The sequence below is a fragment of the Rhinolophus hipposideros genome (assembly GCF_964194185.1).
Source record: "Rhinolophus hipposideros genome assembly, chromosome: 11".
Taxonomy (NCBI): Eukaryota; Metazoa; Chordata; class Mammalia; order Chiroptera; family Rhinolophidae; genus Rhinolophus; species Rhinolophus hipposideros.
In genome coordinates this window covers 50,993,038-51,006,407 of record NC_138057.1, presented here as the reverse complement: position 1 = coordinate 51,006,407, position 13,370 = coordinate 50,993,038, and the positions used below count along the sequence as shown (strand labels likewise).

Here is a 13,370-nt window from a genome sequence, read left to right as displayed (position 1 = left end):
AGCGCCTTCCCCCTGGCGTCAAGGTCAAGGGTGGGGAAAGATGAGAATTTGTAGCTAGGAGCCCAAACAGAATGATCTCCTTCCACTGCTGGTCAGCCACCGAGTATCCCTCTTTCCCCCCATCCTCTTAGTATTCAACCCTTTCTTTGAGCTAATTAGGCTTTTAAGAATGAATTCCCTCAACTTTGCAATCATCTTTCTGCCTCCATGTTATCTGCATCCCCTACCCATTTCACCTCCCTTCCACTTCAGTAAGGAGCCGTCTTCCTCTGGTCCAAGGTGCTGGTTCCATCTCTTCTTGGTACCTCAAAGACCATACCATCAAACATCTTTTCTACCCAGTTTCTTTCCCTTCAGTCTAGGGCACTTGTATTCCCCAGCTTCAAAGAAATCCTTCAACTCCAAAGCCCCCTCTGGCTGTCATTTATTCTCATTTCTTCCCTCATCAGTCTGGTTCCTTGAAAAAATAGCCTCTGTCCCTACTCTACTTCCTTATCTCCTATTTCCTCCTAAATCCCCTGTAATCTGGGCTCTGTTCCTACCCTTCAATTAAAATGCTGAAGCCACCTATGACTTCCTTATTTCTAAATATTGTCTTTATCTTATAAACCCAACTGTTTATTTGACACTGTTGATTTCTTCCACCTTGAAACTGTACTTGAATGGCTTCCTAGATCTTTTCCTACATCTCATCTTTCAGCTTCTACTCAGTCTACTTTTTCCACTCATTTCCTAAGGTTCGATGTGCCCCAAGGCTCCATCCTTGATTCTTGTCTTTTTTCACTCTGCCCAGTCTCTCTGAGGGGTTTATTCTTCTCCGTAGCTTCCATCACCACCAGCCCACACCTCTTTCCTGAGATCCCAAACTTCAAATGCTACTGACTAATGATATCATCTCGGTATCCAGAAAGATACCTCAAAACTCAACATGTCCCAAACTGAACTCATCTGTTTTTTCCTGGCAGTGTAGTTGTGTCTTCTCCTGCATTGTCTGTCTTAGTAATTAGTCCCCTATTCCTAATTACTCCAGACAGAAAACTGGAATGTCTGGACTTCTACATTTTATCTCTAAAGTCTGCCAATTCTACCCCTTTAACTTTCTCCTTTCTGTCCTTTTAAGTTCTGCTTCTGCTTAGTTCTGGCTCCTGTCATCTCTTGTTGGCCCTGTTGCAGTAGTTTCTTAATTATCCTCACCTCCAGTCTTATTCCCCTGCCATCCAGCTTTTACCTGGCTATCAGACGGTCCTTCTACATCTAAAATCTGGTCATGTTACTCTCCTGCTTCACTGGTTCCCCATTATTTTCTGAGTAAAGAACAAAATCAAGGCCCATCTTCCACCATGACCTGAGCCCTTCTGACCCTACAACTTTATCTCCTGCCACTTTTCATCATACCTTCTAGGTTTCAACTATAACAAAATACTGACTGTTCCTTGAATCTGCAATGCTACTTTTATGCTTCAGAGCATGTTCCCTGAATGTCCTTTCTCCTTCCTCTTACGTTAACTGGTAAACTAGTGTTTTGAAATCTTTTCAAGTGGCTTCCTCTGTGAAGTTTTCTCTGACCAGCCTCCCTTTGTCACTTTCTGTCTACTTTTCTATGGCTCTTGTTACCTTTATTTACTGGTATCTCCTTAAAAATGGGCCTATTTTCTATTTATCTTTATGAGCCCCAGGCCTTAAATAAGTGAGGGAAATGCAGCATAGTGGAGTGAGGAGAGAGAAGAGTCAGAATACCCCCTTGGTCAGGCCCCTCCTCACCCTGTTGAGAGAGGATCTTTTCCAGAGATACCTCCCCACATAAACCAGAGCTGCAGCTTTGAACTAGCCACTCCCAAGGCACACTATGATTGAGTGGGCCTTACAGAACATGTACTAATAACAACTTTATAGCTAGCACAGATATAGTGCTCAGTATGTGTTACACTAAGTACAATTCTAAGTGCTTATATGTGTTAACAAACTTTAGCCTCACAAGAACCTTTGACATAGATATTAGTCCCATTTTACAGATGAGGAAACCGAAGCCCAGCTCACACAGCTAGTAAATGGAGGAACTGGCATTTATGAAAAGAATGAGTTAATACGTTGATATTTGCTGTAGTTGGTGATAGTTACACAGCATCTCACTATGTTGTTTTCTCTACTTTTGTGTCAGTTTAATAATTTCTATAATAAAATGTTTTTTAAAGATTAAATTAAATCAATGGACTTTAACTTTTTTTTTAAGCAACACAACTCTTTCTCCAAGCAAATTCTTGTGGAAAGGCTGATATGTAAATGAAATAAGTTGCTCCCTGCTTGCTCTCAGCTCCACTCAAGGCACAGCGTTCAGGGAACAGTTTAATGAAAAGCACTGGACCAGACTAACTCTAAGGATTTTTCTGGCCCTTTTGCCTTCCTCTAGTTATATTGGCTTTGCACTGGCTATTAGCCTGTATATCCTGTCCCAGAAACAGTGAGACTGGGCCATTAATCATTTCTACAGTCGGTGGAGAATTTGTTTGAAGGGATGCAGAAACATGGGTTGCTATTAGAGATGCATTTCCATGTCTGTCTCTGCTTAGTGTGTATTAATAATCTTGCTAATCCCCACTCTAGTTTCCGGATCTAACTCCTATCAGATGTCCTTGGGGGGCATTTTTAAATTCTCCCTGATTTCTTGGAGCCAGACACTTCCTTCTGCCTGGATTCTTCTCTGATACTTATATTCACGAATATTTCCCATTTAATCTCCCTGATTACATTTCCATGTGATTGTCATGGTGCACTGGCTATATTTCTCAGGGAAGACATACAGGAAACCCGTAGTAAAGGCTTGAGTTTGCAGGCACAGTGCCAGAGATCTTCATTCTTGCCACTCAGATGGCTTTCTATCATGGACAGTGACAGGGGAGGTGCTGGACGGCGGGCTTTGCCTGGAACCTCTCAGTCTAGGGCTTTGTACCCTGGCTCATGACCCGAAGGGATTAGCTGTTTCAGTCAGAGATCAAATGGCACCAGGACCCTCCCAGTGGCCTGGCGGGCCACATGTGGGTCCCTGTGACCAGAGTTGCTCAACAGCTTCCCAGCCCCTGTCAGTCCCTGTCCTTCCTGTGGTCCCCCTCCAATGTTACTATTGCTGCCAAGTACCTCCAGCCTGAGAGAAGAAACTGATGAACTCAGCAGCATTGAAGAGGGACAAGCTGGCCCCAAGTGCCTAAGGGTTCATGTTTTAAAAGTCAACCCAGGGAAAGGACAGTGGGATTTAACACTCCCATGGGTAGATGGGGAGGAGGGTTACAGAGATGAATGATTGGAAGGCCATAGATTTAGAAGTCACCAGTGTAAACATGTTAATCCAAACTGTAGGAGATATCAGGGTTCCCCCAAAGAGAGAGTGGAGGCCTGAGGGCAGAACCCTGCAGAGGAGACAAAAGGGCTATGGGAGGAGACAGAAATGAGTATCCTGAAAACCAGCAGAGGAAACCATTTCCAAATGGATTTGGTATGTGTGGCATGTGACAAATGCTACAGAAAAAGTAATGTGACTAAACAAATTGGAAATGTGCCAGTACTTCCCCAGTAGGGTCCCATAGGATGTTGATGGGCTTCACCCTTTAAGAAGCCCTCCCTCAGGCTGCTTTGGGAGTGAGCCCTTCCTGTGGCCTCAGGGGACAGCCAGAGCCCACTGTCAGGTCACCCTCTCTCCTGCAGGTAGCTCCTGCCGAGGCTGTTTTGGCAGCAGAGAGGCATGTGAGGGCCACTAGAGGCCTGCTGCTCCAAGTCTGCAGGGCCAGGTCGGTAAGAAGTCTCCCAAGGAGGAGCTGAGTCGGGGAGGCGGAGGAGAAAGGGCTGGAAAGGCTTGTGGCATGGGAAGTTACCTGAGATGCAGCCACTGCAGCACCCGAACTTTTCTGAGCAGAGCTTCCTGCCCTGTCCCCCACAACTACAGCTAAGGGGTGGGGGTCAGAGCAGAGGACAGAAGCCCAGGTTCTGCCCTCAGGAATTCACAAACCACTGTGGTAACACCACCCACTGAGGGCCTTGCACTCTGGGAAGCCTGAAGGAACATAGAGAAGGTCAGGATTTCCCTCCCAAACATTCTAGACTTTTCCCTTTACCCTTAGTGACAAGCATGCTTTCATTCCTACTGCCTCATTCTAAAGGAAGCAAAAGCCACCATAATGGTTATATATCCTTCCTTTGCTGGGTCACCAGCAGCCTCTCAGATCCCTGGCCTGACACTGTGGGGCCAGTCCTGGAGCATTCTACCTGCCTTCCTGCCTGCTCTCTGCATCCCCAGAGACAGAACAGGTGCAGGCTGGGATCCACTCTGCAAACCGCAGACCTTGGGCTTGCCACTCTGTGGTCCCAGTCAGACACCTAAGATGGCAGCACCCATACCAGTGGGTCCATCGGTTTCTCAGGAAGACTGTGAATGACTCCAGCCCCTTCCAACGGCCTGAGGCAGGGTGGGCCAGGGCCCTGGATCTTATAGCAGAGGTTTGGGGTGTTTTGAAGGGAATAGTGAGGCTAGATTAGTGAGCAGTACAGGACTAAGTGACCATCAGCTGATTTGTCATTACATTTGTCTTCTCACCTACCATACCCAGCCAAACTTTCATGTTCTCCCAAGAGATACTCTTTAGGACTCATCTGTGAAATGAAAAAGTCCTCAGGAGAACTCTTTTTGTCTGATGGCTGCAGCTTTGAAGTCTGGCCTGGCTTGTCCTATCAGTTTTCTAGATGCTGTCAAGGGACCTGTCCAGTGTGAGGGAAAACAGAGGGAGAAGGCCTCTCTTAGGGAGCACCTACTCTGACCTTAATGCAGACTTACACTCATGGGAACCGAGAGAGACCATTGCAAACAAGTACACAGGAAGGCCCCTGAGGAGCAGGGCGACTAGTATGGGAGGTTAGAGAAGAAGGTCCTGTGAGTTTAAGGAATCGCAGTGGGCTTTCTGGGGGAGGCTGGATCACACAGGACTTTAAAGACAGACACCCAGGTGGGTGTAAGTGGGACAGAGATCCTTGGCTCTTCTATCTTGTTTAGGATTTTCCTCCCAGGGTGGATGGGTCTGCCCCTCCCTCCCTGAATTTCCTGCCTGCTGCCAGGGGTGAATGTCCTCGGAGGCCCAGGGGAGCAGCTCCCTAGGTTTACTTCCTAACAACTCCCTGTCTCTCTGCTTCCCCCGCCCACCCAGGACCCAGCCGCTGCCTCCATCTCAGACGGAGACTGTGACGCCCGGGAGGGTGAGTCAGTAGCCATGAATTACAAACCATCCCCGCTCCAGGTGAAGTTGGGTGAGTGTGTCTGGCGGGTGAGGGAGATGTGGGGAGTAAGCAAGGTGCACTGGGCTGGGTCTGCAATAAGGTACCACTGACAAACTAACTCAGGCTACACAAGTCTGACTCAGGCCACCCAGCCATTGGCACTGCCAGGCACCTTATCTCCTGCGTGGCAAAAAGGGAAGTTACAGTTCTCTGCAGGACCCACAATTCTAGGAGGCGTCTCTGAGGCCAAGAAGGCTCCAGGTATTCTAGAGGATAGCTGCAGGGGGAAAAGCATGGAACCCTAGAGACAGTGTTGGAAGTCTCATTAAACTAAATGAACGAGGCTAAGAAGAAGCTGCCTTAGAGGTGGGGTGTCAGTTGCTATGTCTAAGGGGTAAAAAGGAATGAGGATCCCAAAGCCCAAAGCTGAGCCCCTCTCCCCATTTCTTCCTCAGCCCATCTAGAGATCTCAGGGCCTGGTTGGCTCCTGTTTTGGGGAGCTTTCCCTTAGTTTTTTTGTAAACCCAAATCTCTCCTCCCCTTTCCAGGGTCACCTTTCCTTTGGGGGTTTATCTCATGTCTGCTCTGAAGTCAGCTTATGCTGCGGCCTGCTCTTTGAAGTCTCTCGGCTTCCAACCACTGCCTACAGCTCCTTGCACTTGCTATTCTAACTTATCCTAGGCCGACACTGCCCTTCTCCCTTCAGGAACCAAAATTTTGCTCACCCAAGGCTGCTGCATATTACAGACTTTTACTAAAAATTTGGTTTCATGAAGAGAAATTACAACACAGTACATCTAGGAAAGAGTTTACAATTAAGTACAGGTCACTGCTATCCTTCAAAACGCCACTGCCATCCCTGCCACCCTCCTGTTCACCTTTCTCCTCAGGCCCCCAATGCCCACCAAACACTGGACCCCGCCTCAGTCCTAAGAGCCCTTTCCCACCTATTCTAAAACCTCTCCCTCTGCGGCTGCTAGGACTCCTTCTCAAGAGTTTGTTCCTTTATTCAGATTTTTTTTTTTTTAACCTTGCTTCTCTCCTTCCAGACCACATCCAGCAAGCCCCTCAGGCTGTTTTTCTAAACTAAAGAGCAGTTATCTCAATGGAATTCGTTCATCTTCCCAAGACACCAAACTCAAACAGCAGCCAGTTTTATTTATTATTGTTTAATTTAACAGTACAAATATTTTAACAAGTATAACGGCTCCTTTTACTCTCCCCTATCACATGCTCCTCCTGAGATAATCATTCCAAACTTTTAGTTTTGTTTTGTATTTAACATAAGTGGTATCATACTGTATACATTTTCTGGAAACTGTTTTTGTGTTTGTTTTCTATTTAATGCCTTGGAGCCCCTTCCAATGTCAGCATATAGAGAATGACTTCATTCTTTTAAATGGTTGCATAGTATACACTGTAGTTTGGTTTTGCCAGTTTATTGTTTGCACTTTTTCACTATTTCAAACAATTCCAACATGCTTTTATATATATATTTTTTTTTTCCCAATATGCTTTTAAAGTAACACCTTTTTTTTCCCCCTCCCCATTATGTTACCACCAAAGCTCCTCATGAAAATTCACATTGTCCCCGTTGCACTAAGGAAAATCACCACCACTACCAGGAACTTTAGGGCAACTTGCACCCCCTAGAGGCTTGGGGTAGTAATGGCAACTGCTGCCTGCTGGAAAAAGGCTGGAAGAAAACTGGAGTCAGATGAATAGTGACAAAGAAAGAGCATCAGGGACTGGGAAATGAAAGACTCAGAGACACAGCAGTCAGGGGATATTCCAGAGTCACAGTAGCTGAAAATGCCCATCCACTCCTCCTCTTTGGAACTTGTGGTTATTTTATGAGAGCTTTCCCCTCGCATCCCTCTCCACCCAACAATCCCTTTCCCTACATCTGAACTTGACTTGAGATGAGTAGGAAAAGGTAGACAGGCATCCTCCATGGCCTAGACAGCTACTGGCTACTTGTAACAGAGCCACAATCTGTAGGCTCTGGAGCCTTGAAGAACTCAGAGGCTGCCAAAGGATCAGAAGTATAAGCAGAGGGACGGCCGGATGGCTGTTGGGTAGAGCACGAGCTCTTAACAACAAGGTTGCCGGTTCAATTCCCGCATGGGATGGTGGGCTGTGTCCCCTGCAACTAAAGATTAAAAACGGCGACTGGACTTGGAGCTGAGCTGCGCCCTCCACAACTAGATTGAAGGACAATGATGGAATTGATGTGCCCTGGAGAAACACACTGTTCCCCAATATTCCCCAATAAAAAAAAATTTTTTAATTTAAAAAAACACACAGTATTTATTTAAAAAAAAAAAGTATAACCAGAGAGGCTCCCCCAGCCTTTTGCTTCTTACGCTGCCAGCCCTCTTTTGCCCCTCCGACCCCACAACCTTCAGTGGCTCCTTTTCCTTCCTTATTAATCCCAGACTCCTCTATCTGGCATTCAAGGCCATGCTCCGAGTTTGTAATCAGAAGGAGACCCCAACCCTTTAGCACAGGACCTGGGATGGGTGACACAGATTTTGGCTGAATAAACATATCCTACTTTTCCAACTTGTCCTGCTTCCATCTTCACTCGTCCATCCCATCCAGATCCACATTTATTATGCTCACTTCTGAATGTATTTTTGTATACACTATCCCTCCTTTCTAGAATGCCCTCCTCTCTCCAGCTCAAGGTGTCACCTGCAGGCATCCCTGACTGCTCCATCCTTCTGCTCCATCTCTTCCTCTCCAGCCTTTCTCTGGTATCAAGTACATACTAACTGTTCCACATGGGAGTATAACTCCTAGAAGACAGGAGTCAGCCTCTTCCGGTTGCCCCTAACTATCTGCCTCGGATTGTGCAGGGCCAAGTAACTGTCTCCACGGAGCAGAGGACCTGGAGTTGGGATCCCTGCCACAGTTCCTAGAGAAGCAAGGGGTTTCACCATGGAGGCCCAGCCTAGGCTGCCCCAAGCAGTAAGGTAGAGTGGCCCTGGGGGCAGGACACAACTTCCTTCCCATGTTTCCCTGCAGAAAAGCAACGGGAGCTGGCCCGAAAGGGCTCCCTGAAGAATGGCAGCATGGGTAGCCCCGTCAACCAGCAACCCAAGAAGAACAATGTCATGGCCCGGACAAGGTAGAGGCCCCGCTATTCCACCTGGAGCCTGCCAGCCAGCATCTATCTCTACTGGTCCTAAGCCTCCCCCTCTTCCCTTCTTCCTCAGGCCCAGCTCCTCTCTGAGGGGAGAGAGTCTCAACAGGATCCAAGGGGGTGGGGGGCGGGATGTGGTGGGTCGGGGCCTGACCCAGTTCCTTGCCAGGCTTGTGTGCTCCAGTTGCTAATCCAATGCCCCAAATTCTCCACCCAGGCTGGTCGTCCCCAATAAAGGCTATTCCTCGCTTGACCAGAGCCCCGACGAGAAGCCACTGGTAGCCCTTGACACTGACAGGTGTGTACGGGGATGCTGGGTAGCTGGGCAAGCCACAGAAACCTGTGTGAACATATAAGAGGGTGCACAGGGCGCACCTGCTATATTGTCAGAATTGGGGTGTTCCTCAGATAGCCAGGAGTTTCCCAAGGGTGAATCCCCCAGGGAATGGAATTTTTTACCTGGAGGTACAGAAGAGCAGAGAGAGGAAAAGGGGACTGGTGCAGTCTTCTGCTGTCCTGGAACAATTGATCCAATGGTTGCCCTGAAAATGGGCCCTGATTCCATGTTTGATAATCTGTCCCCTCTAAGGGAGCAGCCCTACTGCTGAGAACACACCTGACTAGACCTGGATTTTGAGAAAACCCAGCAAGCCTGGGTGATTTGAGCCAAAAAAAGGGGTTGGGTGGAAAGGAATAGCATCTCTGTTTAGAAGGAGGTTAAGGGTGGCAATTTTTTAGAAATGTGGGCTAGGGAACCCATCTTAAAACTGCATTTGTACAGCAAACACAGTTTTTATTTAGCTAGTGCCGTTTATTTGGAAACATGGAGAAGGGGGAGGGTATTGACTGATGAGAGTGGGGGTTGCCGGGACTTTTCTGTTTAACTTCTGGGAATCACTTCCTCTGTCTTCTTTCCTCCATGGCCAGTGATGATGACTTTGACATGTCCAGATATTCCTCCTCTGGCTACTCCTCTGCTGAGGTGAGGCCCCATACTTCCCACCCTAGACACACCCGAGCAGGCCTACCTGTATCTAGGAGAAGGGATGGGGCCAAATCACACCTGAGGGGAGCTATGGACAAAGCCAGGCAGAGCAGCTGTGGGTGCAGAAACTAAAATGGGGCAGGGTCTAGGCTAGGATGAGTCTGAAAGAAAGGTGAGGCAGTTAGACCCTGGCCTCAAGTTCAGGGAGCCCAGGGTTAGCGACGCCCTGGGTTAGCGGCAGGGCTTGAGCCCCTAGTTGGCACAAGACTCTTAAGTAGAATGGGGTGTGAAAAACAGGTGACGCCTATGAAAAACAGGCCCTCCTTATGAGGGAGGGCCTGAAATAGGGGCAGGGTCCAAACAGAGGCAAGACTTAAGGTGGGAAGTTGCCCTTAGAATGGAGTGGGATTTGTAGTGGGGCGGGTCCTCACAAGGAAGTGCCCATAGGAAGGTGAGGCTGAAACTGAGTAGAGATGAAGCCAGGGGTTTCAGAGAGACCCCCTGGGGTTTCAGGGATGGAGCAGGTCTGGGCAAGGAAGAAGTGGGGATGTGGCAGAGCTGTGGCAGCTGCCTCCGGATTGGCCTGAGCCGGACTTCACTCCCCTTTGTCTATAGCAGATCAACCAAGATTTGAACATCCAGCTGCTGAAGGACGGCTACCGGTTAGATGAGATCCCGGATGACGAGGACCTGGACCTCATCCCCCCCAAGTCCGTGAACCCTACCTGCATGTGCTGCCAGGCCACGTCCTCCACTGCCTGCCACATTCAGTAGCGGGTGGGGTTGCTGCGGCAGCTGGAGCCGGGCCATTGCGGGCCAGGTTGGACAGGGCAGGGGCCGACCCCTCCCCAGCTCATCTGCCTGCCCCTGGCCCTGCGCCCCCTAGAGCCGCCAACCTCGTAACAGTCATTGCTTCCTCCTATGGTAGGACGTGTACCTCTGTGTGTTCATGGAGCCGGAGAAACCAAAACCGGGTCTCTCTCCACCCTGGGGGCTGAGAAGGGGTGGGGGCTGTTTGTTCAGTTACTTGGGGGACCTCACCCAGCACCCTGCTCCCCTCCCCAAAGCTGCAGTCTGGTGGGGAGTCGGGGACTGGATGGCAAGTAGGCCAATAGTAATGAGTAGGGGGAGGGATCACAAAGCCAGGGGGTTGGCCCCACCCCAGCGAAGCCATGAACACCCCCAGCCCGACAAGGAAAGGGGCTCAGAAGGAGAAAGGCCCAGGGTAGTGGGGGCAGGGCCCAGCACATGGAGCCCCCTCCACGTGCCCCATGCCGGCCCATGTATCTATTTGCATTTCTCCAGATGGGAAGCCTGGCAAAGCTAGCCAGGGGGATATTGCCCTCCTCCCATCGGATCACTGCCTTCTCCCTCCTCTTTGCCCCATTCACACCCTTTCTTGCTCTCTGGGTTGAGGGTAAGGTGGGCCTTAGAGACAGGCCAGAGTTTGGGGTGATACGCTCTGTCTTCACCCACCCCTAACTAATGCATCTATCTGCCAAGCCCCCTCCCCCTGCCCCCAAACCGCTTCTGTTCATTGGTCTCTGCCCCGGGTTGGAAGCAGGAGGTAAGGCTGGTCTTGAATGCCCCATTCCCATCTTACTCCAGCCCAAGATTCTGGATGCTGCTTCTCAGTAAGAATCTTTCAGGAAGCAAGCTTACGGGAATAAAGTGGCTGCCTGCGTATGGGAGGGAGAGCTTGGCAGAGTGTGTTGTGTGTATGCCTGGGGATGTCAGGGTGTGTGCCTGTGTCTCTGCCTCTCCAGATGTCTGTTTCTGCCCTAGTTGGGGGGGAGGTACCTGTGTGGCCTCTTAGCAGTGTGGGGGGCTGTTCAGCAGTGCGGTGCACTGAGAGCCCCGGCCTGGGAGTCACAAGCCTGGTTTTAGTTCTAGCTCTGGCACTCGCCCTGTGGTCGTCAGCAAGCCACTTGCATTCTCTGGGGTCAGTCTCCTCAACTGTGAAATGAGCAGCTTTTGCAGTGATTGTTAAGGTCCTTTCAAATGGAAGGAATTTCCTTATAGGAATTTTTGTGGAGGTGTATAGGGAGGTCTCCGTGTGTCTGAGTGCACTTAGGAGGCTCCTGAGTTGTATGTCTGTGTGGAAAAGAGAGGGGGAAGTTCCAATGGGACCTGTGTATGTCTGAGTGCATGCAGATCCACTTGGGAATGTGTGTGTGTGTGTGTGTGTGTGTGTGTGTGTGTGTGTGAATGTGTGTGTGTGTGGGTATCGACTGTGTATGTAGCTGTATGGGGTGCCTGAGTCAGAATGTGTGTACTGCTGCTTCTGCTGCTGTTGCTGGTGAAGGGGGTGGTGCCAGAAAAACTGAGGATGAGAATCAAGAGGAAGGAGGTGACCAAGGCCCTCCCCTGGCACTGGGCAATATAGACCCAACCTATGTGAAGAAAAAGCAAAGCACGGACAGCCTAAGACTGCTCGGGTCCATGCCCCACAAACCCCACACCCCAGAGCCAAAGTGGACACTGCCCCCTCTCCTCCATCTGACACCCCACACATGCTGGTGTATCCACTCATATACCACTGAGATGCTGCAGGCATGTGAAGGACACCCACAGCCCACTTCCTGGACGCCATTCCTGAGAGGCGGGCGCTGGGAGGGGGAGAGGGTACTGAGAGGAGAGAGTAAGGCTGCTAGCTTAGGAAGGGTAGCAGCTCTCCCTGCACCACACCCAGGGGTTGCCAAAACCGAAGTGTTGAGGTGCAGGTCTCTACCCTCTTTCCTCCAACCCACCCCTACCTCCTCTAGTGCAGGGATCCTGGTTAGATGATAAGAAAATGCCAAAGGGAGTCTCGACAGTGAAGGCACCTGCACAGCCCACAAGGCCCATACTGGCCCCCATTTGAGCCCATTTCTCCCACTGCGGTTAGATCCCTACACCCTGTCATCTGGGCCCGAGCCAAGCCTACTACTACTGTTACCGCACTCTGCTATCCTGACTCACCCTTCGAGAACATGGGTATCTCCTCTATTCCAGATAGGACCCCATCAGGGCTCATTTAGACTGCTACCTTGCTGCTGACGTGCTGTGTGACTCTGGCCCTCTGCTGAACCCCTCTGGCCCTGAGGAAGCAGGGAAAAGCTCCCTCCCCACTGGATATACCTAGTTAACTGGCAGGCAAGTGCTTCTGAGTGAGGCAGTGTACAAGTGGTGGAGAGAGGTGGGAAGCTGGCAGCTAGCACCCTCCCTGTCTGGGAGGTTGGAGGGGAGGAATCGAGGCCTTAGCTTGCCCCTGTCACCCTTCCCCCTTGTAGATACTGCCTTAACACTCCCTCTACCCTCAGCTCTGGCTGCCACCCAGCCAGGTTTCTCCGTGCTCACTAATTTATTTACAGGAAGGTGTGTGGAAGACATGAGCCGTGTATAATATATTTTTTAACATTTCCATTGCAGTATTGACCATCATCCTTGGTTGTGTGTCGTGTAACACAAATAATGATATTAAAAGCATCAAACAAGCCAGCCTCTCAGTTCCCTACCTGGGGTGTGGACAAGGGGCTGGGAAGGGGAGGAAACTGATCGTCTGAATGCACATTTCACTCTACCTCCACACGTGGGTTCCCATGCCAGGCCTGCCGTGAGCTTCTGCGTGATCCTCAGTGAGTCACTGAACCTCCATTTCTCTTCATCAAAATGAAACTTTTGGCCTGGAAGATCTCCAAGGGCCCTTTGAACTCTTGGAAATTGGGCTCTTTTGAGAAGCTTGAGGGAGGAAGAGGCTGGGGGTAAAGAGAGAATTGGACGTCTGCACCTCCCCAGGCCTGGGACTGAGCCGGGTGATATCATAATGGGCAGTGCCCATCCTGCAGGGGGAAACAGGGTGGGGTAGGAGCAGGAAGGCTGTGCTGGAAGGAAGTTGAGAGACCCTCCACAGGAGGGGGTCACAGCTGCTAAGGCACCTGCCAGGCTGAAGCTGTGAACCATCTGGGAAAGGGGGTGGTCGCTAATATTTCGCAGGAGCCC

General features: G+C 49.9%; 1 protein-coding gene across 7 annotated transcripts in view; it reads left to right on the top strand.

Annotated features, from left to right (window-relative positions):
- Positions 1-12,869, top strand: part of FAM219A (family with sequence similarity 219 member A) — a 47,815-nt gene extending 34,946 nt beyond the window's left edge. For 2 of the 7 annotated variants that reach the window (XM_081067389.1, XM_081067391.1), the window contains exons 2-6: positions 5,187-5,286; positions 8,287-8,389; positions 8,622-8,702; positions 9,332-9,386; positions 10,008-12,869. In XM_081067389.1, coding sequence (XP_080923515.1) covers positions 5,187-5,286; positions 8,287-8,389; positions 8,622-8,702; positions 9,332-9,386; positions 10,008-10,163 — 495 coding nt within the window. In that variant the 3' untranslated portion in view covers positions 10,164-12,869. Of the gene's footprint in view, positions 1-5,186; positions 5,287-8,286; positions 8,390-8,621; positions 8,703-9,331; positions 9,387-10,004 lie in introns of all 7 variants that reach the window. The other 5 variants (XM_081067388.1, XM_081067390.1, XM_081067392.1 and 2 more) reach the window with 3 other exon arrangements.
- Positions 12,870-13,370: the final 501 nt, after the last annotated feature.